The sequence below is a fragment of the Pyxicephalus adspersus genome, chromosome 5, assembly GCF_032062135.1.
Source record: "Pyxicephalus adspersus chromosome 5, UCB_Pads_2.0, whole genome shotgun sequence".
Taxonomy (NCBI): Eukaryota; Metazoa; Chordata; class Amphibia; order Anura; family Pyxicephalidae; genus Pyxicephalus; species Pyxicephalus adspersus.
In genome coordinates this window covers 40,058,583-40,086,208 of record NC_092862.1, presented here as the reverse complement: position 1 = coordinate 40,086,208, position 27,626 = coordinate 40,058,583, and the positions used below count along the sequence as shown (strand labels likewise).

Below are 27,626 nucleotides of genomic sequence, written 5' to 3'. Positions count from 1 at the left end.
TTGCATCAGTCCCAGTATGTGACATTCTAGAAACTGACATGTAGTACATGTCATCGAAGACAAGCATGCAAGCTGGTCAAGCAGCTGTTGCTAGTAACAATGATGACACCATTGCTGAAGCAAACATTTTCATGATGATCCATGAGAACATTGACTCCAAACCACATTGTTTAAGTAACGCATGCTTTTTGCACAGTAAAAAGGGATGTCACAAAGCAAAAAGTAAATCCAAGTGGTTACAGTTTAGAAAATATGACATCGTTTGAAACATTTAAGCTGTTTAATATAGTAACAAACTTAAAGTATAAAAACAAGTGATACCATGTACTGTATATACCATGTTTTATGACAGTTTATTAGGCTGGTGTTTCTTCTAGTAATGGGTTGGGGATAAATAACATTCCTATGGCTCAACAAAACAGGGAACTGTTAACTTTGTCTTCTCCAGAAACTTATAATATAATCAACCAATCGTTTATTTTATTTTGTCCATCTGTATTCTATAATATTGAGGAAGTGGGATCAGAACATACCAGTATGTAAAATTATGCCTTCTTAGACGGTCCTTTTTTCATGGTGAACACATAATCAATTCAAATATTATCAGCAGTACTTCTAATTTTGAGCATTGCTTGCAAATATTTGAAAGTATAAAGAAATGTTGATGATGAGCACATGAAACATTCAAGAGCTTCATATTACACAGGGAATTTTTTTCTAATCCAAGGGAAATTGTCTAAAAGCATGCCATTGCCATGACCTTTGCTAATGCAAATAAAAGCAGATATATCCCTGACTATCATTTTCATCAATGTATCTGCCTTTCTGCAGCCATCCTTAGTATTACACATATGAAGTTCATGTGGAAGTGTCCTCTCTGCTCTCCAAATATTACTTTGAAGCATAAAAGGATTGATAATAGCGATTAATGATAATTGATAAATCACATAAAAACAGTTTTAAAAAAAGTAAAAAAAGTTTTTTTTTATCAAATACAACATATACGAGATAAGAAATAAGAAATACATATAAATATAAATGGATAGAGTGGGGTATCCTGGAATAAGGGGAGGGGTCCATAGCACAATACAGCAGTGTAACTGTACAAAGGGTTAACAATAGTAATATCAATATTTAATGGCATACATTTTCACATATAAGAGGATTCTTTGAAAAAATATGAAAAAAACATAGGATCCGTTTGATGGACATAAGGGTATTCAATATACATGTATAAACATTTTGATCCTCTCCTATCCGTGGAGGGATGTCCCCCCCTAAAGTACCTAGTATCTTCCACCTGACTCATACAGTCACAGATGTTTTAAATGAACTTTACTGAAATAAATCAAAGTTAGTGGAGAGGAATGTCAATGTTACACAACAAGAGAATCAATAGTTCTTGGTTTTCTATTGGAATTATCCAGCCCATTGATGATAAACGTTCTCACGAAAGCTTACAGCCTAGACGAAAAAGTGATAAAATAATAGGATCATTCATGATAAAATGAAACTAAAATATATAAGGATGAATATATGAGCATAAAGCTCATCTTTTGCATATAATCTCTGAAGAAGTGATTTAGGCTTCAACCAAAGGTTAATTGAAAAAAAAATAGTAATAATGAATATATTTTGTTTCTAATATTGCTTTAGGTTTGCTTTACAACTGCATGTGCTTAAAAATGCATGAGGTTACAGTCAAAAAGTGAAACAAAAGTCAAAATTTGAAAAAATTGGCGAAAATTCTGGAGGCTTGTGTTTAGAGTAGGTCATCCATGTCCCAAAGTTTTCTCTTTCGCAATTTCTAAGAATTATATTGTTGTTGGCTTATGCAGACTGCATGGAAGAAAATACTTTAAAAAATCTTTTTTAAACAACTTTTCAGCCTAGGCAAGGACAAATTTGAACCCCCAGGCCACCCAGTTGATCAAACATTGGCAACAAACAATTATGAAAAAACCTGTCAATATAAAATACATTTATAATTAAAAAAAATAAAAACAATTGTATAAATTGCAAATTATTCCAAAATAAAAACACCCTCCCTGGCCTCCTATTGCCACCAGGTTCCTTTCTTACTGTGGCTGTCATAAATATGCTATATTTGTGCAGATGCAATTCCAAGCCAGGCCTCAAAGCCTGGTACCTAATTAATTAAAGCTTGCAATAATGTAATCTTTTGCAAGGCTCTTGATAAAAAGAGACCTACACCTAGCATTTTGTGTCCATAGAAACTAGGTACAAGTATTGCTGTACAATAGTACAGCAAAATTATTCTATATGATGATTTGTAGGCTATGGGGAGAGCTCTACATAATATTTCACAAACAAGCCCCCTTTAAACTTCTTTCCAGAGGTTCCAAGATACTAGTAAACTGTTTATATGGCTCATTATTTACTTTCAGAGGATGTCTTCAATCTTATTTGCAATTGCAGGCTAATTGCAGGGTTTCCCAACATTGCAGTCATGGAAAAGATGATACAAACTTGTGCCAAATGATGTGTGAATAGCAATGGTTTCTGTATTTTGAAAAGCAGTTAAATGCGAAGCAGTAAATGTTAGGAAAGATCCAAAGGGAAGATTATTATTTATTCATATGCTTAATTTAATATTACCCATATGAATTGATTGGTGTCCAGCATCCAAGGCAATCTTCACCAAGCTCACATGTTTAGTTTAAAATATTTAGAAGCACATATTTTGTTTGTAGGAGGGTTTAGCATTATTGATGTTTATGTGAACAGGTTAGATCATTAGAATATGGCTATACAACTGACCTATACTAAACTAAACTAAATGTTTAAAGTATTAAAGAATAACCCCAGAACACAAATGTAGTATTGGTATGCTGCATCTTACCAGTCCTTAGATTTGGTGGCTGCATTAGTTTCCTTTTTATCTTGTCTCTTCCTGAACTGGAGGCAGAAAGCAACATTATCATGATTCTGTAAATGACTAATTCTGTCTATGTAATAGAGATAAATGGAGGAAGACACATTTGAGGTCTAGTCCATATGTCCCTTCATAGATACAATGCAGAAGCAAGGGGAGTGATCCTGGAGCAGAACGTGTTATTCACAGAATTACCAGGTACAATAAGAAAATCAAAAACCTAAAAAAAGCATAAAAAAAGACACTTATGCAGCCATCACATATATGGGAAGTAATTTTCAGTATATTGCATATTTTTATTTGTTTAGATACACTTTGACCTAGGCATTGCTGAGATCCCTGGTAGTTTGGATACATATAAGAGTGTTTGGTTAAACCATTTAAAGACCTATCTGTAAAGAATATATTATGTATCTGCATCCAAAAGAATCCCATGAACACTATATTTCATCATTTAAAATCCAGAGAGAATACCTAATCAATTCTTAAAATGTGTGAGTAGGTACCCTCCTAAGCTGACATTTGATCTACATGTGTTTTGCCTTTCATGGTTCCTCTTATACTCCCTCAAAAAACAAACATAAATATAACCTTTCTGTTTTCATTGCATACTATATATTTGACTTAGTAATATCATAGGTTCCTGTGCCTGCAATACAGGTAGATTATGGCAGAGGGGAGGGGATGGGGAAGTGGTGTACATATAAATAGAAAGCTTTTGTAATGTCCACATGTGATGCAACTTTTAATAGACAATTTTAGTTAACAAGGCATTCATTTATTATTCCAAGACTAACCTTTGTTTACAAACACAGCATTAAACTATAGAGGGATCAAATCTGTTCTTGCTTTAAAGGGATTTCCTTGTTTTTTTTAATGGAAAGCCTTTTTACTGGGGAAAGTGCCCAGAGCTAGGAGGAACTCCCCTTCTTTGTCTATCACAAATCAGCTGTTCACAAGATGCTTTATTTCTTTATGTATCTAAATACCAACTGTTAATATTTGCAGTATTCCCACTTTAGATTGTATAGAATTAATATTCCATATTATGTAACAGGATAGTTTTGCAGCAACTGTTCAGTTATTAGATATTGGATACTGACAGGTAAATATACTACTATCTTATTTTATCTCTTTAAAGTGAAGTTGAACAAGCAGTCATAATGTTCTGTTTTTGAGATATGTATTACATTACATGTTCTTGTTCTAAAATTATTAAAAAAAACTTTTTTTTTAATTTGTCCATTTTTTAATTGACTATATATATCACACACCTTTTTGAGTTTTACAGTGCCAGAAATATTTTGGAAAGTTTAAGTAGACTGCCAGATTTATACATTGGAAACACAAAAAAAGAAATGTTGGGCATTTCCATGGTATTGAATGTCTGTTTTTTCGATGTTTAAATGACATGTTTACCCAGGTGTATAATAACCTGCACTAGACAGATTGCACAACACGAAACAATTCCAATAAAGAAAAGGATTGCTATCTTCTAGAGAGCAATGCTGTTCTGCATGATGGCTTCAGTGGGATTTTTTTTAACTTTAACTGGAGACTTGCACCATGTAGAAATAAGTATAAAATGCCATTTTAATCACTAAAACACTAACAAGGATAATTATCAGCTTATTACAAGTAAAAGACAAATGTAATAAATCCCTAAAGCTGAAGCTTGTAATTTCTAGGTCTCATGAATCAGAAAAAAATAAGAACTATTTATTTTTATTACTTTACATTCCCTCATTATTGCAGGAAGACCGATTCCAGACTGGAACTCAGTAAAGGTTGTGTAATTTGAATTCCATGGTAATGATCCCTAGGATGCTACATTATTACTATTTTTTGGTAGCTGCTTTTGCTTCTATTATTATTCATAGTTAATGAGTTTTTTTTCTCTTGCATACCATCAAATTGCTTTTGTTTATTAACTTTGTCATGGACTATAATAGTGAATACACATTATGATTTTAAGCTAGAGACTGAGCTTTCTTTTCTAAATTAGGAAAAAAAACAATATATTATATTTGTGTTAGAGACCTGCCATTACATGCTATAGTGTATGGCCTATTCCCACTAGGGCATTGCAATACCCTTTTCCACACGGAAACCCACAACACATGGCAAGCCAAATGACGTGTTGTGGTTCTGCATTGCTTTTTATTTGCACGCACATGCAATACACCTGCTGCAAGGTACTACCATGCATTGGTGTACACTGTTCTCAAATGTGCAGTCTGCATTACTTTTCTGTGTATTATGCTGCACTAAATATGGTCTGCCCTAACACAGCCTAAGCCAACATAAATGACAACGTATGTGCAATTTACTAAAACACATCAAACAGCCATATTGGATATTTCTTGCGTAAAGTATGTAAAATCTCGAGGAAAGGAATATGTTTGTTTTTCTGCTAAAATGAGCCAGGTAGTTTCCTATATACAGGCACTGATCTGATTGCTAGACCACTCACATAAATAAATATGATTGTTTCCTGGGAATGTAAATACTTACAAATGGTGGAAAAACAAAATGCATCCCACTAACTCGGGGACTTGGGGATGATCCTATAGATCTAACCTAATACAATTCAAAGTGTTTAGCCACAAATTCCTTCTTTCTCTCGTCTCTATAATTATTAGGGCCCGATTTATTAAATTTCTCCAAGGCTGGAGAGGGTACGCTTTTATCAGTGAAGCTAGATAATCCAGCAAACCTAGAATGGATTTGGTCCAGTATTTAAAACATTTGCATAGCAAACATAGCAAATAGCAAATGACTTTGAAGGAATCCATTCCAGGTTTGCTGGATCTCCCAGATTCACTAATGAAAGTGTATCCTCTCCAGCCTTTGGAGGGCTTTAATAAATCAGACCTATAATGTTTGTAAATATCAATTAAAAGTACACAAGTCAAGTGGCATGTGGGAGTGATTGTTTAAATATGACCCTAAGCCACTATTTGTCCTGTTGTTCACCCTATATCCACCCAACAATTGGAAAGGCAGAATATTTTACATATTTGGCTTTATTTTGGCAATTATGATTGACCAATTGATTACTGATTAGAAAATCAACTTGGTTAGATAATAAGGAAATTACCAGTGGGTCTACCTGTGTGTGCTCCGCCTTGGCTCCTCATTTCTATAATGTGTACCTATTATTACTTTATATTTAGTTTATATAGACTTAATTTATTCATTTGTAGGTATAAAGAATATAAAATAGGTATAAAATGAAACTGTGAACATTAGTTACAGTGTGTTATACTAGATAAAAAACTTTATTTAAATATTGCAAAATAGTTTTTTTTATCTGTTACGTTACAGTTTTGGATCCAAGCATCTTAATACAGCATACAGATGATTTTTGCAATAGAAAACCACAAGCTAGTCTTTTGGGGAATGAAATAGAACCTTGATTAAAATATGTGCCCACACAGTGTGATTTCCTGCTGGGCTAACAATCATGAATGAAGCTTTAATAACTGAAATTCAAATATGTTTCAATTTCAGAAGAGGCGTGGAGCATATTAAGGCTTGTTTTCAATAAACCTTCATTGCTCTAGCTAGGTGGTCCAGAACACTAGCACCTCAGCCATTCATTATAAACATAACTTAAACAGCTGTTTATTGAGCTTTGTATTCAGGTAGAATGTGAGCATAGAGCAGGTGCAGCAACTATATGCACTAAATTCTCACTTTACGTTGTTATGCCAACAGTGGTCAATGGTGACGACATCACATACAGTTTTCATTGGCACAGCTGTATCTTATAAGGGATAGAATTTAACAACCAGTAAGCCTAAATTTTGAGATGGTTTATAAAAGAACTTGTAATAACATACATAAAACAAATGGTGCTAAAGTGAACTGTGAGTACTGAAACATGGGAGTTATCACTGCTCATTTTGAGGCCTATTTATAAAAAAGCGGTGATTCCATCTTCAGATTAACACGTTTTTTTCCTCTACTTTTGGAATCCTGATCAACTCTTCTACAATATTCATAAAAATATGGGAACAGGTTTTGCACCTTGGCTATCTGGATTTTAATTTTTGATGTTACACTAATGTAGTTAGTTAAATTGAATAGACTAAATGAGGAAGCAGTGAAGTAGCATACCTGTGCTCATTCATTATCATTGCAGTTGTATGCACTACATTTGAAAAGTGACCAAGGCAAAAGTGACAATCAGGATGTTTGAAAATATTCACACGTCTTTATAAAGTAGGGAACAGTTCAGGAACAGTTCTGAATGCTACTTTCTAAATCTTTTCTTTCTAAGTTGATGACATAATGGTAGTAGCCTAACCTGTATTATATCACCCCTTGCTTTAAGCATATATGCTTATTTGGTAGCTAAAGTATATAATTTGGCATTTTGCACCCATGATACTGAATATAAATATTTAAATGTATTATTCTGAAAAGAAATAAAATTGCACTGATTTTGTGACAAGTACAACATAACTAATTTTGTACATTTTCCCGGGGCATAATCCGTAGGCATTTATTTCCATTCCTGTATATGTTCCTGATTCCTATAATAACAGAAGAAAGCTTTATACTTTTTATTCAAGAATATTTTTGTAAAAGTAAAAACATTCAATTTCCTCAGTTAATGCCTTACAATATACATCTAGGCATATGTTGGCTAATTACTGAGTCGTATGATAGATGGGCACAGGAATAGTAATTATGCAATTATGTGCATTTTTTGGAAGTGTTAGTACAGTGAACTTGTTTCAAAGTCAGGAAAGTAATGGGCTTTTATAAGCAAAATTCCTTTCATCTTCGCTAGAGTGAAACAAGGGAAACAAAATGTCGCTGACATGATGAACTAAATTCTAGCCGGTGACCCAGCACTCTGCTGTGTCACAATGACGTGCCAGGAATATCTCATATGCCATATTGCAGCTAATGATGTGCCAAGCAGGATTTGGATGATGTGATATTTACATATGACATTGTCAATGTTATAAAAAGATACTCCTTGACATTGACCCAAAATGTAACTGATCTGTTTTATTGCGGCATAGTGTGACATTCCTATATTTCTATCATAAATATTCAGTTTCCTTTTTATGTTTGCATATGCTTTTATGAGTAGCCAAAATGTGCTTGCGTTTTCTAAAACACTTTGGGTAATTCTCGGTGGAAGTTGCTTAGAGCGGTGTACTTCATTACCAAGCAACAAAACTGCTGAAGCAAGTAACTGCTGTTTTAAACTATTTCCAAATCAGAAAAGGGAACATCTTCATAATGCTTTTAGCTATACTGGTAGAAAAGTTTGTGGTCCATAGAATACAAACTTTCACATATTTTGCTCCTGTCTCCTAATAAAGCATGTCACATACCATAAACCTCCAGTTTACAAGCTGTTCTTGCATTTTTGAGATATTGCGAAGGCTTGAAATATATGCCTGTCAACCTATAAACTTCTTTATAGTAGTGAGGCTCTAAGCTTAACTATGTGACTAAAGACAGATGATCCCAGTTTAGTGTAATAGAAATTTCACAATATATAATAATGAAAGTTGAATGCTTTCTTCTGGAATGAGAGATATCTTAGATCCTGGTTTGGAATTATGTAAATATGTTCTTTTGCATCTCATTAAGATACAAGAATGTGAAAGGTCTTGGCTGCATGAATATTTTTTATTTAAATGAGCTGCTTTAATTTCCAAGTATGATATACATTGGGGAAACAAAAGTAGGTCAGTGTCCAACTAACATATTTACATTTTGACTTCATTATAGGTACACACTGCCTATTACGATGCTATAGATGGACAGGTCTTCTGACAATTCAATGCACATAGATACTTTCAGGGATGAATAAAAAGATGGATACTTAGGGCAATCATTTTTATAATTTATACATAAAGATGATAATCTTTAAGTACCCGGCAAAAAGCCCCTAAGGCTTAGTCTACGCAAACGTTTTACCCAGCGTTTAACCTGAGGCTTTAAAAGCCCATGTTCAAAATTCCTATGCATTCCAAAAGACTAATCTACACCAGAGCATTTCCTTGAGACACGTTTTTGAGCATTATAGATAACGCTTCTTGAAACATTTTAAGAAATGCGAGGTTAAACGCGTCAATTGATTTGAATAGGTGCGTTTTCCCACGGTTTTTAAATGAAAATGTAAACGCTGTAGACGCTTGAATAATCGCAGTTAAAACGTGGTAAAGCGCGGCATAAACCTTTTCCAGCGGTTTAAAGGCAAGCTTTAAAATGCGTAAAACACATAAAAATACAGTAGGAACATTTACATGTGTTTTTAAAACCGTCCATGTAGACACAGCCTAAAGTGGCCTATATTCGCCTCTGAGAGATTGCTGAACTCATTCTAAAGAATGCTAATTGTTAAGATGTAAAGCCAATGTTTTAGTGGTAGCAGTCTCAGTAACACCTACACCAAGCATGCAGGTAACTGTGTGACAAGTTGGGTGCAATTAGTTGAACAATTGAGTTTGAGGCCCTTCTGAGTTATCACTTTCAGTGATCAGAAAGTATTATAGGAAGAAGATCAGAACATCAAACAGACAAGAAGTATACAGTAGACTCTCGACTATCCGCGTCTATCTTGCTCACGTACTATCTGGCCTAAAAATGAATACTGTAGTGCTAAAATACTTCTGCGTGCCGCATGCAGTTTTCCCCTCCCTGCTACGTGTTCTTCACTTCAGTTGTGTATCGGATGTCAACAAGTGCGGGATACATTTTCCACTGTTACTGGCTACGTTAGTAAATTGTTGTTTGGTGTCCTTAATTGTTTTTTGTATTAAAGATAATGAAATTTATGATAAAAGAAAAAAGGTTGTAGTAACTATGGAGAAAAAACTACACGCTATAAAGCGACTGGACAGGCAAAAACTACTGCTTTGGAGTTAGGAGTCGGGAAAAGTACAGTTGGAGACTGGAAGAAAAATCGAGCAGAAATTGAAAAGTGGTGTGCTGCCCAATCTAGTGGAAGTGGAATAAAGTGCTGATAAAGAGTGTTCAAAGACTATCTTTCTAAGCTTATTGAAAAGAAGGGAATTTTTAGGGAGCAGTTGTACAACTGCGATGAGACTGGTTTAAATTATAAGATGCTCCCTACAAAAATGTTTGCATCAAAGAAAGAAGCAGCTGCACCAGGATACAAGAAAAGCAAGGAATGAGTCACTATCCTGGCTTGCAGTAATGCAACTGGCAACCACAAGCTTAGGTTAATGTTATTAGGAAAATCAAAGAAACCTAGAGTTTTTAAAAACTGAAAAATCAGCAATCACTACCCCAATATCACACATATCAAAGGAAAGCATGGATGAATTCAGAAATCTTTAAAACCTGGTTCCAAAATGAATTCGTACCGACTGTAGAAAAACATTTGAAAGACAACAATTTGCCAAGAAAACCTGTGCTACTTCTTGACAACGCACCTTTCCATCAGGCCAGGGACAAACTCACAGATGGAGACATCAAAGCTTTATGTTTACCACCCAATGTGATGGCTGTTTGTCAGCCCATAGACCAGGGCGTCCTTGAAATTCTAAAGAAAAAGTATCGTCTTCGGCGTCATCTAATATCAGCGATTGATAATAATGAAGACTACGTTACCACTCTAAAACAGATTGACATGCTAGATGTCATAAGGTGGGTGGTCGAAGTATGGGAAGTGATTCCAAACATCTCACTTGTAAGGTCTTGGAAAATTCTTATGGACCATGAAGGTGGACGTTTCAACCTTGAACACATGTGTGAAACCGAAGTGGAAGATGAAATTGGTAAACTTCTTTCGTTGCTGGAAAAAGTACCGGGCTGTGCAAATGTCAGTGCAGAGGACATTATAGAATGGATGGCAAATGACGAACTTCATGAAAGAACTGACAACGATATTGTGGAAATGGTAACACATGGTGAAGTAATAGTAGAAGAGGAGGAGGCATTCTTAGATGACAGGAAAAATCTCATCCCACATTCGGAAGGGTTCAAGGCCATTGAGGCAGCACTGCAGTACATATACCAACTGATATCATCTCATTGCGTAAGTGGAGGGAGATTGCATTGCGAAAGAAGGCTAAAATAGTGAAGCAGTCATCTATCAAGGACTTTTTCAAAAACTAAAAACTCATATAAAGGTACATTTATATATTTATGTATTCATAGAATGTGTATTTATAGAACTCCAAACCATCTGGCTTTTTTGGTATTCGGCCTGGACATACACCACATTAGGCCGGATAGTCGAGAGTCTACTATATTTTAGAACCAGGTCAGCAATGGCCTATTCCATATTCTCTCAGTGTAGGTCCGCTTCAAAGTTTCTGTAAATGCAATTTTTATTTTTTAGGTTTTTTTAGTTTAGTAGGGAATTAGACTGTCTGCCATGTTTTTTTTTGGATGTCTGTATATCTACTATGGAGATTCACCTGTTATTTTCATATGAACTAATCACTACACCAAAAACAATAAGAGAGGGAAATCCTCTAATAGGAACAATTGTTCCAGCGACAACTCTCTAGGATTTAAAAAAATTGGAATTATGTAATTTGGGGAGATTTTCTTGTGTTTTTGTGGACAGGAAGTAAAAAGTAATTGATGTTTCTTGTGTTTTTAGGACAGGAAGTAAAAAGTAATTTCTCTAGCAGACAAAAAGAAAACCTAATGAGGTTTTTACCCCTTTCTTTGCTAACCCGATAAAACAATCATTTACTGGCCTTACACTTTAACTTTTTGAAGTGAAATACATTTATTAAACCACCAGCAAAGTTAATGTATTGGCACAGGTTATTCTCAGATGGAATAGTTCACCAATGCACTAATGTCAATGCACAACATTTCCATTGCTATTACAGAAAAACTTGTACTTGATATCATGACAGTCCCTGGCACCTGACATATATTGTGTGTGATCATAGAAATTGAGAACTAATAGGAGAGAATTGTGGATGGTAAGATGAATAGATATTTTCACTTGTTACTGGTTTCACCAGCTATCTACAGAAAACCATGCTAACCATAACTGTTATATAAAGCAATTATATATATAGTGTTGCACATATGTTCAATTTATACTTGCAAAACCACCTGGGAAAACTGAGCATAACTTGAAAAATGTGCTTACCAAATGTATATCTATAGAGAATGTTTACTAATTAGGCTATAACTGTTCCCTAATTCACAATGATCATGATAAATTGATGCAGTTGCATAGAAAGTATTAAATGTAGAATTATTGATGTAGAATAAAAGTAGATTTGCAATGTGTAATTCTGTATGGAATTCTGAGTTTGATCCCTATAAAGTAAAGAATGTGATTTTCTTCCTTATGCTATCAATCATGTATTCTTTATAGAAAGGTACACTAACACCTAAAAACTGAATCCAGAAAAAGGCTCAGGTCAGCTTTCTGTTGCTATTTTGTATCAGTGACAAAATTTCCAAGACAAAGAAACTTTGTAGCAGGCCATGTCCATGCTCCCTAACCTCAATTTACTGGTCAGTGCAAACCACTGCCCTCAGCCGACCCACTTCTTGGGCAGCCAACCCTTCTGAGATGACCTAATTCTAAAATAACTCCACTTCACTGAAGTCACCGCTCCCATTAGGAGAGCAAGAACATTAATAGCACTTTCAGGGTCAGTGACACGCATTGTCAGCTGGGTGGATGATGCTAAGTTAGCATTGTATCATGTTAACTTGATATGGAATATTTGATAGGATTTTTTGCAGCTTGGAGGCTATGGTTTCTTACATTGTTGGGCGTAGCCAACAGCAGGCCCCTGTGCCGAGCTGACTTGGGTCCTCCTGCTGAAATGGCTTGAGGTCCCTGTAGGGGCCCCTGTTCACTGATGAGGGTCTGGGCCCTTCTGCAGAGGTACACTTTGCTCCTCCGTATGTCCTCCCCTGGTCCCTTAGTTATATCAGACAATGTATTGAATATAATGTGTAAAAAGTTGTGGAATAAAACTATAAACAGACCTCCCACCACCTGACACTTTGTTGCTTTAGGCCACAGCTTTTGTTGGTACATATCCAGGTTTGTTGTTGACATCATACTTTTCTTGTTAGGGCTAAGCTGTAATACTAAGAGCATGGAAGTTCCAGACAACAATGGCACAATTTATTACAAAGCCAAGTGCAAAGGTATAGGATCTGAAAGCTACATTAACCACTGTGATTCATACATGACTGATTTTTACAGCAGTCTGATAATTATTTCTATTCTTTTTTATACAGAATGGAGTTGTACATGCTGCTCTCCAACAGTCAAATATTTCAAACTACAGAAGATGATGGTGATTTTAGAACTGTACTCCAGTACCAGCAGGTAAATTCTGTATTACTTGGAGATTGACATTTTATTTGTTCAAGCTTACATAATTCACATTCTTTTGCCTATTTTTTTCACGTTCCCCTTAAGTTCCCCTTGTTGGTCTGGAACTTTCTAACTTTACCCTGTTCCCCAACAGTGGCAGATATAGCCAATAGGGGGCCCCTGTGCAGAACTGGTATGGGCTCCCTCCTGCCAATTTAAGTAGGGACCTGTGTGGTGGCTCCTGTTGGCTGAGGAGGGTCTGGGGCCCTTGTGTAGTGGCACACTTTGCACATCCCTATATCCACTCCTACTCACCAAGTCGCAGTTCAGCATCCCTCATCCTGCTCAAAGCATTCTCCACTATAAAAGTGGAGAATTCCATGGCCATGATAAGGGTTTAATGCACTGAAATGGGCTTCCAGTTATCAGACCACCAGTCATCATGGGCAACATCATGGGCCCTCTTCCTCTCCCAAGATCACCACATACATGCAGATATGAGGCACACAACAAACTTTGCTAAGCAATATTGGTGACTGTTTCTTCCTCCTCTGTTTGCTGTTTTTGAGCATTGTTGCAGTTCACACCCTCTTTATCTCAACATCCAAGGCACAAGCTACGCATGCATTAGTGGTGGGAAACCATTCCAAAACATTAATGTTGGTACACTTGACTTATGTAAGATAAAAGTTAATATTATAGAAACTTCTTGGAAGATGTACATACTGTATTTCTTAACATGAATCTTACACAGACAGCAGTTACCAGCATATAAAAAGTGTCTGGTTCTTGTGTAAGCCAAACAAAAACCTCTGCCTTTTTTTTGATTGTCTGGCTCCCTTCGATCTGGTATACAATCCAGATTGCTGAAGTGAGGTCTTAGGAAAGAAGATGAACTTCCATAGCGTTAGGGACTGTAAACTGAAAAACTTCATCTGGCTGATTATATGTTTATAATGTTTTAAAGCTTCACTGCGCGATTATCAAATAACACTCTGTAGGATCTGCTGTAAATAAGTTATTCAGTTTTTTGCCAAGACAGGAAATGCACTTTAAGGTCACACCTGGAATTGGGGCCTGACTATTTAAGTATAATGGCATGCTGTGCGTACTATCACATTATGGTAACAGGTGTTAGGCTGCACATATCCAAACCACAGTGGGATGAAACTAGCAATTTTTGTCCTGTCCTGTTTCTTTTGTTTAAAAGATTGTTTATCTAGCCATATAACACCTGCTGAGACTATGAAAGGCCCATGTTCCCTATTACTATGTCCTGGATCATTTAGGCTCATCAGCAGTAATTGTGAATGCCCATTCATCTTTTGTAGTGTATTCATATAGTGTGAAAGCCAGGGACTGCACCTTTGTTTCTCAAGTACATTACCTTATGCGGTCTCTTCCAGGTAACTGTGGAAAAGCTTCCTGATGAGGCTCGGATGAACACATTGCTGAACAAATACTCTGCAGACCCTCAGTATCAGCAACTCTTCATCAATCTGGTAAGGACAGAGCCAAATACAAAAACAAACATTTCCTCTGTGAACAATGTGTTTGTTATATTTAAATCATTTGTTTATGATGGCTGTGTCAGCCGCACTGATTTACATAAACATTGCCAATCCTGAGACTTTACATTTTCAACAAAAGTAGCACAGTACAAACAGCATTCCTGGGTTTTAATTCATATTGTATAAACATAACAGATGTTGATAAAATGAGCCAGCAAGAAAATACAACAAAGAAGTCTAGAAGAGTTTTTTGTTTCTATTAAAATGCATTCCAGATCGACGCTGTGATACTCGGTCTGTGGATCATATATAATTTATATGTCATATTTGGCTGTTTTAGTAATGTTTAATAAATATGTGAATTGTGCACCTTTTTTTCAAATAGCAGCTCTATGATGACCTTTTTACTCCTAACAATGTCTTTTGTGATTACCATTTAGAATTCCCTTAAGTTCCAGCGTGCCAAATGTCGAAGCAATGTAATATCTTGAATCATAAATTCAGCTTTTTCCTATATTATCACGATTGTAGAATGTTATTGCTGGCCTGTATACAAACTTACCTAAGTCTTTCTTTCACCTTTCTTTCATCATGTTTACTATAGTAGCATAAAGGCCGATGCATGAAAAGTGAGCTAACAAAATTCCTTTGTTTTGCCCAATACATTAAAAATTTGTCTGTGTAATTGCATGAAAAGCAGCCTATGTCTGTGTACTCGGACACTTCAAATGGATTATTGCAAAGGCTCATTTCGACTGGATTTGTATTCCTATGTTTCATGTGCTTTATGAGTGCACATCAAGTGCAGGTCAGCAAAATCCTATTGACTTTACTTCAGCGGTTTAAAGGAGAGTTCAGAGGATGCATTTTAACTTCCTTTGCCTTGCACTGTGTTTCTTTGGATGGAGCCTGTCTTATTAAGGTGCTTTGAACTGCAGGTAAAGCAGGTCAAAAGCAGCCTTTCCTTGTCAAATGCTACATTTACCATTCGAATGCTGCTGAATAAATTTGAATAGAAATGCAGATTTGAGCAGAAGACTTGTCAACATGGACTGAAAACAATGAGAACACGGTCTAATAAAAGAGAATCCAAGTAAGAAGTTTAAAATTTAGAGTTAAAGATGGTTGTAAGAGAAAAAGAGCAGAATTTTCCATTAAAAGACAAGATATCTCATTTTAGGATGTACACACATATGAAGAAAGAGTAAAAAGTAAGTGCATGTATAAAGAGCCAAGTCCAGTTTGCATGCAAAAAGTGCCAAGGAACCCAGGTGATAGAAATGGGGTTGATCCCCAAATGCCCATCACTATTCTCTGGCCATTGTATCAAAGTGTAACCGTCAGTGATTACATGAAGAACTCCAAGAGCATTATGTCGAAAAGCACAGATCGCCATTTAGTCCTATGACCTTTGCTATATTTTACCTTTGGCACCAATTTACTCCAACAAAACCCCTAATGACAACACCTGCATTACTAGCACCATTCATTGCACTAAACCAAATCCCAATTAAAGGGGATATTTCTTTAAGATTTTGAATAGACTGGATGAGAGTTAAAAACGATGGAGTCTTTTTAAAGCTAACTTTGACCCCATTGGAGTTGTTTGTCCCCACTTTAAAACCCATGATACCAAGACAAGACATGAGATAAATGGTGTCACAGGACTTGTGGGCACAGATGCAATAAAATCTACAAAAAAGCACAATTGGGCTGAAGTTGAGCACCCTCCTATGAACCTGTGTGATAATGATGTGTATAAAAACTGCAGCTGTGACAGCTGAAATCAAAAGCAGTATAATCTTTAGACAATTTATATTAATATATTAAATATATATACTAAATTGCAGTGAATGTCACAGGATGGTCCTTTTAGCCCCATTAACATTGGTTTATTTTTATGTGAAATTCTTTGCTTGTAATTTTGATGGCACATCTGGAGGGTAAATGAAGATATTTTTGTGTGAGAAAATCTCTTTCTGTCGGATCTGTTTACATGAGAATGTCAGAGGTGGATGCATGCAGCAATACGAGGCTCGCTGTCTGGATGTACACTGAACAGGTTCCATATTTCCCGCAGCCACCCACATTTCTCAGCACAGTATACTTTACTATCAAGGAAATTAAATAGACTGTAAAGAGATTTTAAGCATGTAATATACTACAGCCTAATAAAAAAATGTTGGTTGATTTAATTCGCAATCTTAATACTTGGATTTGGTCCAGTCACAATAGCTGAAGGTAAGCCTGCGGTCTTTGGTTTAACAAACCTCGTTTTCAGCACCTCATTTTCGCAGTTTGAATCGCAGTACAGAAAGTATGGTTTTTATTTATTCTCGTGATGAGAAGCTCTGTGCATAGGTAGCAATGTACACAGCCCAATTTGTGGAGTTAGACTATTTCTAAATTATTTTTTCACATAAATTTACCAGGGTAGAAAATGTTGTATCAAATTACAAAGACCATAATAATCAAAATCACTTATAAATTACCATCATAGCACTGTACTAGGAAAACAGCAGTATGCAAACCCAATCACATGCAATCCAATAGGAGGCTTCAGCAGCCCTTTATATAATAAAGTTTATCTGTAATTTGGTGAATTATAGCATAGTTGCAAGAAATGTAATATTCATGAATCTTGTCGCCTATAAGTTGAACCTGGACAGGGAGATGTTTAACCACTTAAGTCCCAGAAAACTATATTTTGTTTTCACTTCTGTACCTTAATTGTTAGCATTTGTATTTCTCCTTAATAATTTTATTTTTTGGGTGTTGTCAGGGCTTTCATGTGATTGCAGAATTGTTTACATACATTTTTGGTTTTAATTGCATAGAAATAGAGAAAAAAGTTATGATAAAAGCACTATTCAGTAAGTTATTTTATTATTTTTGTTTCATTTTACATAGCCCCAGATATTACCCCAAAATATAACTTCTTGTACCCCAAAATATAACTTCTTGCCTTCTGAATTCTGGTCTGAATGATGTGGGGGAGGTTTGGAACACTGTCAGGGTTTTACTCCTATATGAGTCTCTATTAGAGTGATTTATCCTTACGTCCTGCAGAAAATGGTTTTGCCAGGCATTAAGTGAGAAAAAATCTACAATAAATTTGCAGACGAAATACAAATAAGGAAGGGGTTTTAGTCTTCTCCTATTCTACTAAAGTAAATAATTTTTGTACATTGTCAACAGTTCAGGAAGTGATGGCAATTCTCTCTGTAATAAAGCCCTGGAGAGCAGAATTGACCAGATCCTTTACCCTTTGAGAGCTTTATTAAATCAGGCCCACTGACTCAAAGACCCTGATTTATTAAAGTTCTCCAAGGCTGGACAGAATACACTTTCAACAGTGAAGCTGGGTGATCCAGCAAATCTGGAATGGATCTGGTCCAGGATTGAAAACATTTGCTAACAAAAGCTTGACTTTTAGGAAATCCATTACAGGTTTGCTGGATTACCTAGCTTCACTGACGAAAGCGTATTCTCTCCAGCCTTGTGGAACTTTAATAAATCAAGGCCAAAGTATTAAATCCATTAGATCGGCAGTGGGCTCAGTGGATTGGTGGTGATAGTAGTACACATGTTGCCATTAGGAGAATTGTTGGATTAAACATGGTGCCAATGATCATGGGACTAAATAGGGATTTGTGTGATAAACCTGAACTCAAAGCAAACAGCTAAATACAAGTAGTCCCCAGGTTACATACGAAATAGGGACTGTAGGTTTGTTCGTAAGTTGAATTTGTTTATCTCAACATAATATTAGGCAGTGTGGTGTCAGTTACTGTAAAAAATCCCCACTGTGAGTTACTCACAAACAAAGCAAAAACAAAATTATGGAGCCTAGACACTCATTACCTTCTGGAGCAAGCTGTGCTTTGATATGCAAAAAGAAACAACTGCAGAGTTTGTCTTTGCCATTAAAGAGTTACAAGATCTTGCAGAAGTCATGCAAACAACCCCCTCCCCCCTATCAAGCCTCCGTCCTTCAAACGAATGAATGAGTCCATATGTCGGATGTCCTTAACTCGGGGATTACAGTTCTGCCACACAACACAATATTGCCTGGCAGGGGAAGGGATCTGATCTTTCTTACAGATCTCTTCTTCAGCCCTAATCCAGGAGAGGAAAGTGGCACACTGATAGGCTAATATTATAATCAACCTGCTGTCTCTTCCTATTGGTATGCTCATTGTGCTACAACATTCTTCTCTGGTTCCCTGTACTGTTTCTCCATTAATTGTCTAAACTCTGAAGTACAGTAGACTATAAAAGACTTTTACGAAGTAAAATGTAGGTACTTATACTGCTAGTAATAAAAAAATATATATTAATGTTTATAGATCTGCATTAATGTATGATTTTCATATCTTCATGCAACTCAAGTTTAAACATTATAAATAGCACTTAGCAGAGCACTATTTGAACTTCTATGTTTTACTCCAAACATACTTGTGATATCTTCTTTAAACAGTTTTGTCTTATGTAGAATTGGCCCACGTTCTAACAAGAAGCTTTGTTTTCACAGGAGCCATATATTAATAAGTCAGCCGTGTGCGTCCAAGCTCATTTCTCTCTGCAGCGGGCTTATGTTGTGTTCCGAACCCTGGGCCTGCGCCATCTGACAGTTGTAGATCTTCGGAACAGGGCAGTTGGGATGATCACCAGGAAGGATCTGATATCTTTGCAGCTGGAGAAAAGACTGATTAAATTGGACTCTGGAAAGCAGGATTCGGATGAGGAGCTCTTAAGATAGAAATTAATATGAGGTATTCTGAGGCCACAGTGAATGAAGTGAAAAATCCAGAGTTGTTGGCAGTATACGCCAGAAGTCTCAACTACTGAGATTTTTCTATTTTATTTGTTACAATATCCTGTGCTGCATTATGTAAAGAAATGTAGCTTAAGGTATGTGTATGTTCCAGAATGTAAGAAATACTGCATACACATTTTCTCATGCTTTGCTTCTGACAAGTACAATAAACCATATCAGACGCTTGACTTGATTTTGTTTTCCTTTAATAATAAAATGTATTTTATTATTCCCCATATTTATAGACAGTGTGTCATGATACAAAATATTTCAACAAAATCCTACAGCAACACAACAAAATACCATTACCGGAGCACTTCTGGAGTCTGGGTTGGTAGTAGAGCGAGTAGTGCTGGTTTCTGTCTATCTCTGATAGGGACACATAATAAAGGGACCTTACTATGTTTTATTCTTCTACATTTTCCTTGCAAGTATAGCAAATGCCTTTTAGGCTGCCTCCCCTAGGACTTGTTTGAAATCAAACAGGTAGAGGGCACGAAGCACAGGACAGCTTTAAATAACTGGCAGGATCAACCCATTTTTTGGAACTTAAACAGATATAAAAATACACTTTCACAGCCCAAAACCAATCCTCAGAGGTCACTAGCTGGGTATGTTTCATATCTTTTCACAGAATCTGAAATAATTTATTTTCATCTTTTAATCTGTGGTGAAGTAATGCAGCTGTGCAAAAGTCATGAAAATGATTCGGTGGTGGTCCCTAAAGGTATTTGTAATAACAATCTATTTATAACAGTAGCCAACACCCTTACAAACTATGACTGTGCAAAACACTTCCCTCCCAACCACATCATGCTGATTTATAGCACAGTTCTTGTGGGATTACAATTGGAAACTCCTCTAATGGATGATGAAGGCTATTTCTTTTTGGTTCAATGATACTCAGTTAAATCATACTAAACAATAAAGTCGTCGTCCATCAAAACCTGAAAAAAATTAATTGTGAAATTTTGCACTTGGTACATTTGTCTTTATATCATGAAAATGACCAGTGGCCAGTATATGCGTACCAATAAAACACCACCAAATGTGTTACATTTTCTGTCCCAGCTTTTTACTGCTGCAAATATCTAAAATACCCCATGTTGTGTTACAGTTTATTAAGAAACTCCAGTGAAACTGTCAATGTATGCTTTTAAACTATAAACAAATATTCTATTTAGGCTTATATAAAATAAAGTATTATCCAAGCCTATGTTTCTCAACCAAGGTTCTGTAGAACCTTAGGGTTCCTCCAGTGGTAGCTAGCAGTTCCTTGAGAAGTTTGTGGCTCTCAATTATCTTTAACTGACATCAATTATCATTTTTAGTACAGATGCTACTTGTCTTACCAGGTTTTGTTCCTGAGACTGGTCATTAGGTGAGGAGTGAAGGAAAGACCCGGTAAGGCTGTGAGCATGCAGCGCCTGTCAGTGACAGGTTCAGTGACTCTCTGCATACCGGGGATTGTGGAGGAACGCAAAGGTGGGAGGAAGATTGAGCCTGGAAACCTGAAGAGGAGATTCTGGGTGGCTGTATACTGTACAGTTTTTAAGTGTGGGTGGTCAACAGCTAAGTCGGGGACTACCTGTATGTGTAAGGGTGACATTCTTCCCATTGCCAGCAATGCACAAGGCATTCTTCCCACTGACCACTACACCAATGTACTATGATTTGTGTATAGAGTCATTATACAGGGGTTCCCTGGGAACTTAAAAGTTTTTTCAAGGGGCTTCCCCATAGTAAAAAGGTTGAGAAACACTGATACAAGCTGTATACCTGAGTGTATTACATCAAAAGTAATAAGCACAGGTGCTTCCTAAAGCAGCCAAAGGTACCCCAGATGGGCCATTCACCATATGTTGAGAATCACTGCCTTTATTTGTCTTCAGCATGACAGTATAGAAACAGGGATGTTATCAAAGCATGAGATGGTTTGAGCATGAGTTTGATTTTGTTTGTGACGAACATCTTTACTTCTTTAGATTTATATATATTTTTTTCCAGTGCAGTAAGCAAAAGAATAATTCATTAGTAGTCTGAACCTGATCAGTTGATGAGGGTTTTGAGCATTATTCTTTATTCTTGCTCTTTGCATTGCTTTAATGAGTAAGGCTGGCATAGACTTCAAAGAATTACCGATGTGCAGCCACGATCCAATCTACTCTCAGAATATACAGACACTTGCTTGCAGTGCTTCTCTATGAAGATGTAAGAACAGAAAGGGCGGCAGAGACTGGCATGAGCTTATTATTTGATGAACAAAACCTATTTGAAGAGGCTTTCCTGAAACAAGATCATCATGGTCTGAAATATTGAGTGATTACTTTAAAGGCTGTTATGCATATATAATAAAAATGGCATTTTCCTAAATGTGCTGACAAGCTCAGTGATGTATTTTTTGTAGTGTTGTAATAAATTAAATTGATAGGTTCACTGACCTTTTGACATGGCAAACTCTGTTAGGTACAAGACAATATACTTATCTTTTTCCCTTACTATTGGCGTTCACCTGACATATAGGCAGGGTTCACTGACCTAGCTCAAGGGGTGGTAATCAGAAAGGAAAAGAGATTATTAGAAGCAGAATGTTTTGTACTAACTAAAGTGGGTCATGTTTGGGGATTAGGATACACATTGCTTAGGCAGACTCAACTTGTGTTTATCTTTAGTATAACTTCCATGTCTTTCAACCTCATTCATGTTACTTCATTTTGAGCCTGGGGGGATGTACACACTGTGCACATATGTATATTCTATGAAGTTGCACTCTTTTACTATGTTTACTACATTGCATATACTGTTTACTGGATATACTTTAGTATTTACCTTGTTTATAATCACACAATAATACTATAGTATCTCACTTTAGCCTTTCACCATGTTAAAGTGAGTTTTATACACATGCATATTAATGTAATATTTTTGCTATTGGCAAATCATTTTTGCATTGTAGGGTGAAAATAGTCAGCCTATTTGTTATTTAAAAAGAAATGTTTCTCTTCTCAGACCCTTAATTTGATTATTATACATCTTCAGTTTCTCTCTATGCTATTGGCCATTAAAGGTAAGCTTGGTTATGGTTTTTACACTTTGTTGTTTTTCTTTTTTTACTGACATGCACTATAAAAGGTTAATCATTATATTTATCTTTCCACTGACTCATGAATTCATTTTTCGCTTAAAGCATCATTACCACTGAATCTATTTTATATTTTTATATCTGTCCCTCTGGCAGAGAACTCATTGTGTTGCACTTGATGCTTTTAGATGCATGTCATATTATTACAGTTTGTTTTTTTTTTCTGCTTGTTCAGTAGTAATAATTGTATAAATACAGAAAGATTGGAACTGTGCCCTGATGCTGGTAATAGTGTTTAACTGAAGGCTTTGTTGCCAGTGTTAGATGACAGCTCACCACTGACCAGGACCTATTTTCTGTACAGCATTGCTCAGCATAAGCGCAGATCAGCCAAAGCAGTCAAACAGCTTTACAGATCAAAGATAATTTTCTATTGCTTCAGAAAAAAAATCAAGGTGATAACGTTAGGTATATATGTTGCAGGTTCCTTTGGCAAGGTTTGACAGGTGATCGCAAATAGCTTTTTTTTCTAGAGCAGGACTTAAACTGCACAAGAGGTGCTCATCCAGCCTCTCATCCTGGACCATAACATCCTAATTACCTAGAAGTTGATCAACTTTAATTCCATGGAGTAGCCAAACATTAATTCCTCTAGGTACTCTCACTGCTTAACATACCTAGGACTCCCCGACAACTTGATTTTGTGTTGGCTGCTGTCTTCTTTTATGAGCCATTCTCTATTAATACCTTGGACAGACAAAATAAAGAAAAGTATCAGGGATTCTTAATGTAGACACAAAGAAGACCCTGTCACATATTTATACATTTGATGCATAGTTCTATTGAGTTGCACAAAGTCTGGAAGTATGCATAACAACAGCTGATAATTATTAAAAGGCACCTTTATACTTCCAATCTTTATTTACCTATTGATGTACTTCCTCAAATACAAAAGACAAGGATATTTTTATCAAATGTGTTGTAGAGTGGTCTTGGATAAATAGAAGTGAAAAACCTAGAAAAAATGCACACATATAAGCCTGTAGGTAATGTTAGCAAGCTGAAGGAAGTCACATCAATAAAGTCAGGAGGTCACATGTGAACATGCACAGTGAGTGATTTGGCCGTTTACACATATATCACTAAGTATAGTATAATAATGAACATCGTGCCATAAAGCTGCACAAAGGCCATGGCATCCATGGGGTTAATAGAATGTATCTTGGGTCAGGTTTTGTGTTAAGTACATTTATGTCAGTTTTTAAAAGAAGTGGATATTGGTATATTTGTTTCACCTTGTTATGACCTAATGTTAGAATACATATTAGTTTTCTTGAGAGCTTGGGGCTTACTGAACCAAATGTCTCATGGGCAGTGAGAAGAGATCTAAAGCACTGCTAAAAAGAATCACAATAGTTTCAAAGAGATTACATATATTAGGGAATAAAAATGTGTATTCCCTATATTTGCATCTAGATAAGAGTTTAGCTTTTAGATCTGAACCATTAAATGTAATTCTTCATTAGCGAGGGAACTGCAATTGTTAGTTTTGTGATTAGGAATTCTGCTGATAATTTTTTTAAAACTTATTTTGTATAAGCAAATTCTCATAAATTGATTTTATTTAAATGGATTTCCAGATAATAGCTCTTATAGACCTCCTGCACCTTTCTTGCCATCTTAGCTTGCAGATCCAAGTCTCACACAACAACTGCACTCTTGGGCAGCTCTTTTAATCACACTGATAAGTGATTTCATTTTCATTTTTAGTTGCTGCATAGGAGATCTGAGAGGGGCTTAGGGGTTTCTGAATACAAAAGAGCTGCACATGGCTTTTCTGACATCATTTTTTTCAATGTTCCAATTATTGCATTAAAGTTAAGCTTTTGGAAATATATTTGATATGACAAGCCCAGAGAACTAATTAATCTTTATGTAGTGCTTACTGTATCAATTCTCCTTTTCTTATCAGAGACGTAGATAAGACTTAACAATATGTATATATAAAATAAAATATTAAATATTAAAGTGTGACAGATGGAAATGTTTGTAAAACAACAGGCACATGAATATGAGAACAGGTACTGTATACCTATATCTTTGTTATTTTAACCAAGAATGAATGTGTGTAAAATATATACTAAAACACCAATATGGGCAAATGTCTGTGAAATGTGAATAGTATGTGTACATTATTAGTGTACAAATGTCACAGTTTTTATTTCTTTATTCTTTACCACTGTCATGGATTTTGGGAACCATCTACAACTGACAGTTTACATGAGTTCCCTGCATGGAGCCTTATTGTTTTTTATTGTAATATTAAAGAATACAAAACTATTGATTTTACTGAGCTGTAGTGATAGCAGTGGGGGTTTTCCACTGTTAGGACCAATGGTATGGAAAGGGTCAAATGTCTTGAAACATACAGAATGTTTCCCGTCTGACATATGAGTTATATCATAATACCAAAAGTATATGCTAGATATACTGTGACGTTATTAACTAAACAAAGTTCATGGATAGAAAAAGGATTATAGCTGTCAAAAAGAACCCACTGGACCACGCTGAACAAAAATACAAAAAAACTACCAAATATCAACACAAATATAATTCATACATCAACTTGGGGAAATTCTGTTACATGTACATTAAGCTGACAATACAGAACACCTTAGAATTAGCACTAGTTCTAATTTTTAAACGCATGATACCATTACTGAGGAATGAAAAGTGAAGTCTTTGGGTTTGACCTTTTTATGTAAATCTGTGACAAAGGGCCCTACCACAAGCATAATTGTAAGTGGTTAGGCCTTTTAACAAAGTACTTTGTTACTCTGTAACATTAAAGCTGAATTGTAGACAGATATACAACATATTATGAAGCTATTATGGAGCTACATAAATCTGGTTTATTATAATTAATATTATTATTATTAATAATAATAATTTTAATACTAATAATATAAATAATGATAAAATGAGCAGAGATTATGGCTTTCCATTGTGTTGCTGCTTTTCAATAGTCAATTCAGCAGATTTGGAGCCAGGAGATGATACGACTGTGTTCCTTACCTGCAGAGAAAGCAATGGTATTCTCTTGGTTGTGCGATCTGGTAGAGGTATATGAATCATAATTATAGTTATAAAATTTCAAATAATCAACCAAGAAAAATCACATCTGTGTATTCACTTGTGTAGACAGGTCTGCTTGCATTTCAGCTTTTAAGAAATACTGCAAGGTCTCTGAAACCCCCTGACCCTATATACTCGCCTTGTCTTTACTTCCCACAACTCTTTACTACTGAACAGCCAATGCTGAATTCAACTATAAAGGTGAACCATTGGATACCCCAATATTGTGCACAGGCCTAGTAAATAACTGATAATTCTGGTCACCATTACAAGGGAACAAACCTGGAAGTGCCGGGTATTCTTGCTAGTGTAGAGGAGCAAGTAGTTTGAAGGTAAGTTGACTATAAAGGGTCAAGATATGTCCTTTTATCCACACACTGATGGACTGTTAAGCCTGTTCATCAGTTACTAGATTTCTCCATGATCTAAACAGTATTCATAAAAGACAGCTTCTTATATGAACAATTCTCTCCTGATGTATTGCAATACTTTATTCTATATTTTTTAACAAAGCAAGTGAAATGCAAAGATTTAAAAAGTGCTGTGTTTTCTGTGCAACAATTCCCACATTCTGCAAATTGGCCCATTGATCTGCAGTTGCCATTCCAAGCAATGAAAAGAAAATGAAAAAAAAATGACTAAAACACAGTATGACAACTGAAAACAAATCATTTTTAAATATATATTGTATTTTGAATGCAGGAAAACTTGTTCATTTTCTATTTTGTTTGCTTTGCTTTGCCTGGCTATAGTCAAATAAATAATACAAATCTAAATAAGCACCAAGTCCCATCACAGCTCTTAGTTTGGGTCCTGTGAGAGGATGCTTCTCATTTCATTAGTAACACAAGAATTGCATGGCACCAGAAACATTCCTCAGATACACTAGATGTCACTATTGTTTTGTTCAGTAGGAGCAAATTCTGCCAACATAGAGAAAACCAAAATCAATGTTTAAACTACTCAGAGACTCCTAGATTAAGACTCCAAGGCATTGTGCTAAGTGGTAATAAAAATACTTGATCTTAAACTATGTCTTGTCAAAGAATACCATGCCTTGCATAAATATCATGTTATTGGGATAGATTGTGGTGTTCTTTGTGGGGAACAAAGTGGTGACCCTGTCTATTACACCATTAATAGATTTTTGCTGAGAGATGGAATTAATAAAAACTGAACTGTGGCCAAACAGCTTAATAGACAGTTGGAAAAATGTATGAGTGTTGCTGCTTGCCAAAATATTTGTGATTCTATTTAGCCTCTTCTTTTTTTATTTACACCCCCTTGCACACTGCTGACATCACATTACACTGAAAGAATACAATAGTGACATTTCCTTGTTCCAGATACTCAGTGATGAACTAAAAAGTGCAGCATGACTTTGATAAAGTAATTGACATGCTCTTTCTGTAAGCATGCATCATGTGTTAGACTGACAGCACTGTAACACCACCGTGTAATGCCATGTTAGCTCACATTGTTGGTACACCCTCCACCATTCTGGGGATTATATATAGCTGATATTATGACAAATTCAGTTTTCCATACTAAATACATTTGAAGTACAAGGCACACAGTGTAAAATGTGGTGACCCTCTGCTAAAACTTTGAGCTTTGGCTTGTTCAAAACATAGGAAGGCAGAAGACAAAAGACTAGTTATCAGTATTGCATCTGTTCTACCAGCACCTGATTTTTTTTTTTTTTTAACCATGCATTGTTCTGTAACTTTTCTCTGGGGAGAAGAGCATTTTGGTAGAGGCAGTATTTTGTTTACTAATTTTAGAGCGCCCAGCACATGGAGTGCAACACTTAGCGACATTGCTAAATCATACTCCAAATCCCCTGGGAATATCAGTCAGAGGAAGGAGTAAGT

General features: G+C 35.8%; 1 protein-coding gene across 1 annotated transcript in view; it reads left to right on the top strand.

Annotated features, from left to right (window-relative positions):
- LOC140331982 (chloride channel protein D-like) overlaps positions 1-19,722 on the top strand; it is a 64,448-nt gene extending 44,726 nt beyond the window's left edge. The window contains exons 14-16 of the mRNA XM_072413305.1: positions 13,127-13,217; positions 14,612-14,707; positions 19,251-19,722. Coding sequence (XP_072269406.1) covers positions 13,127-13,217; positions 14,612-14,707; positions 19,251-19,478 — 415 coding nt within the window. The 3' untranslated portion in view covers positions 19,479-19,722. The remainder of the gene's footprint in view (positions 1-13,126; positions 13,218-14,611; positions 14,708-19,250) is intronic.
- Positions 19,723-27,626: the final 7,904 nt, after the last annotated feature.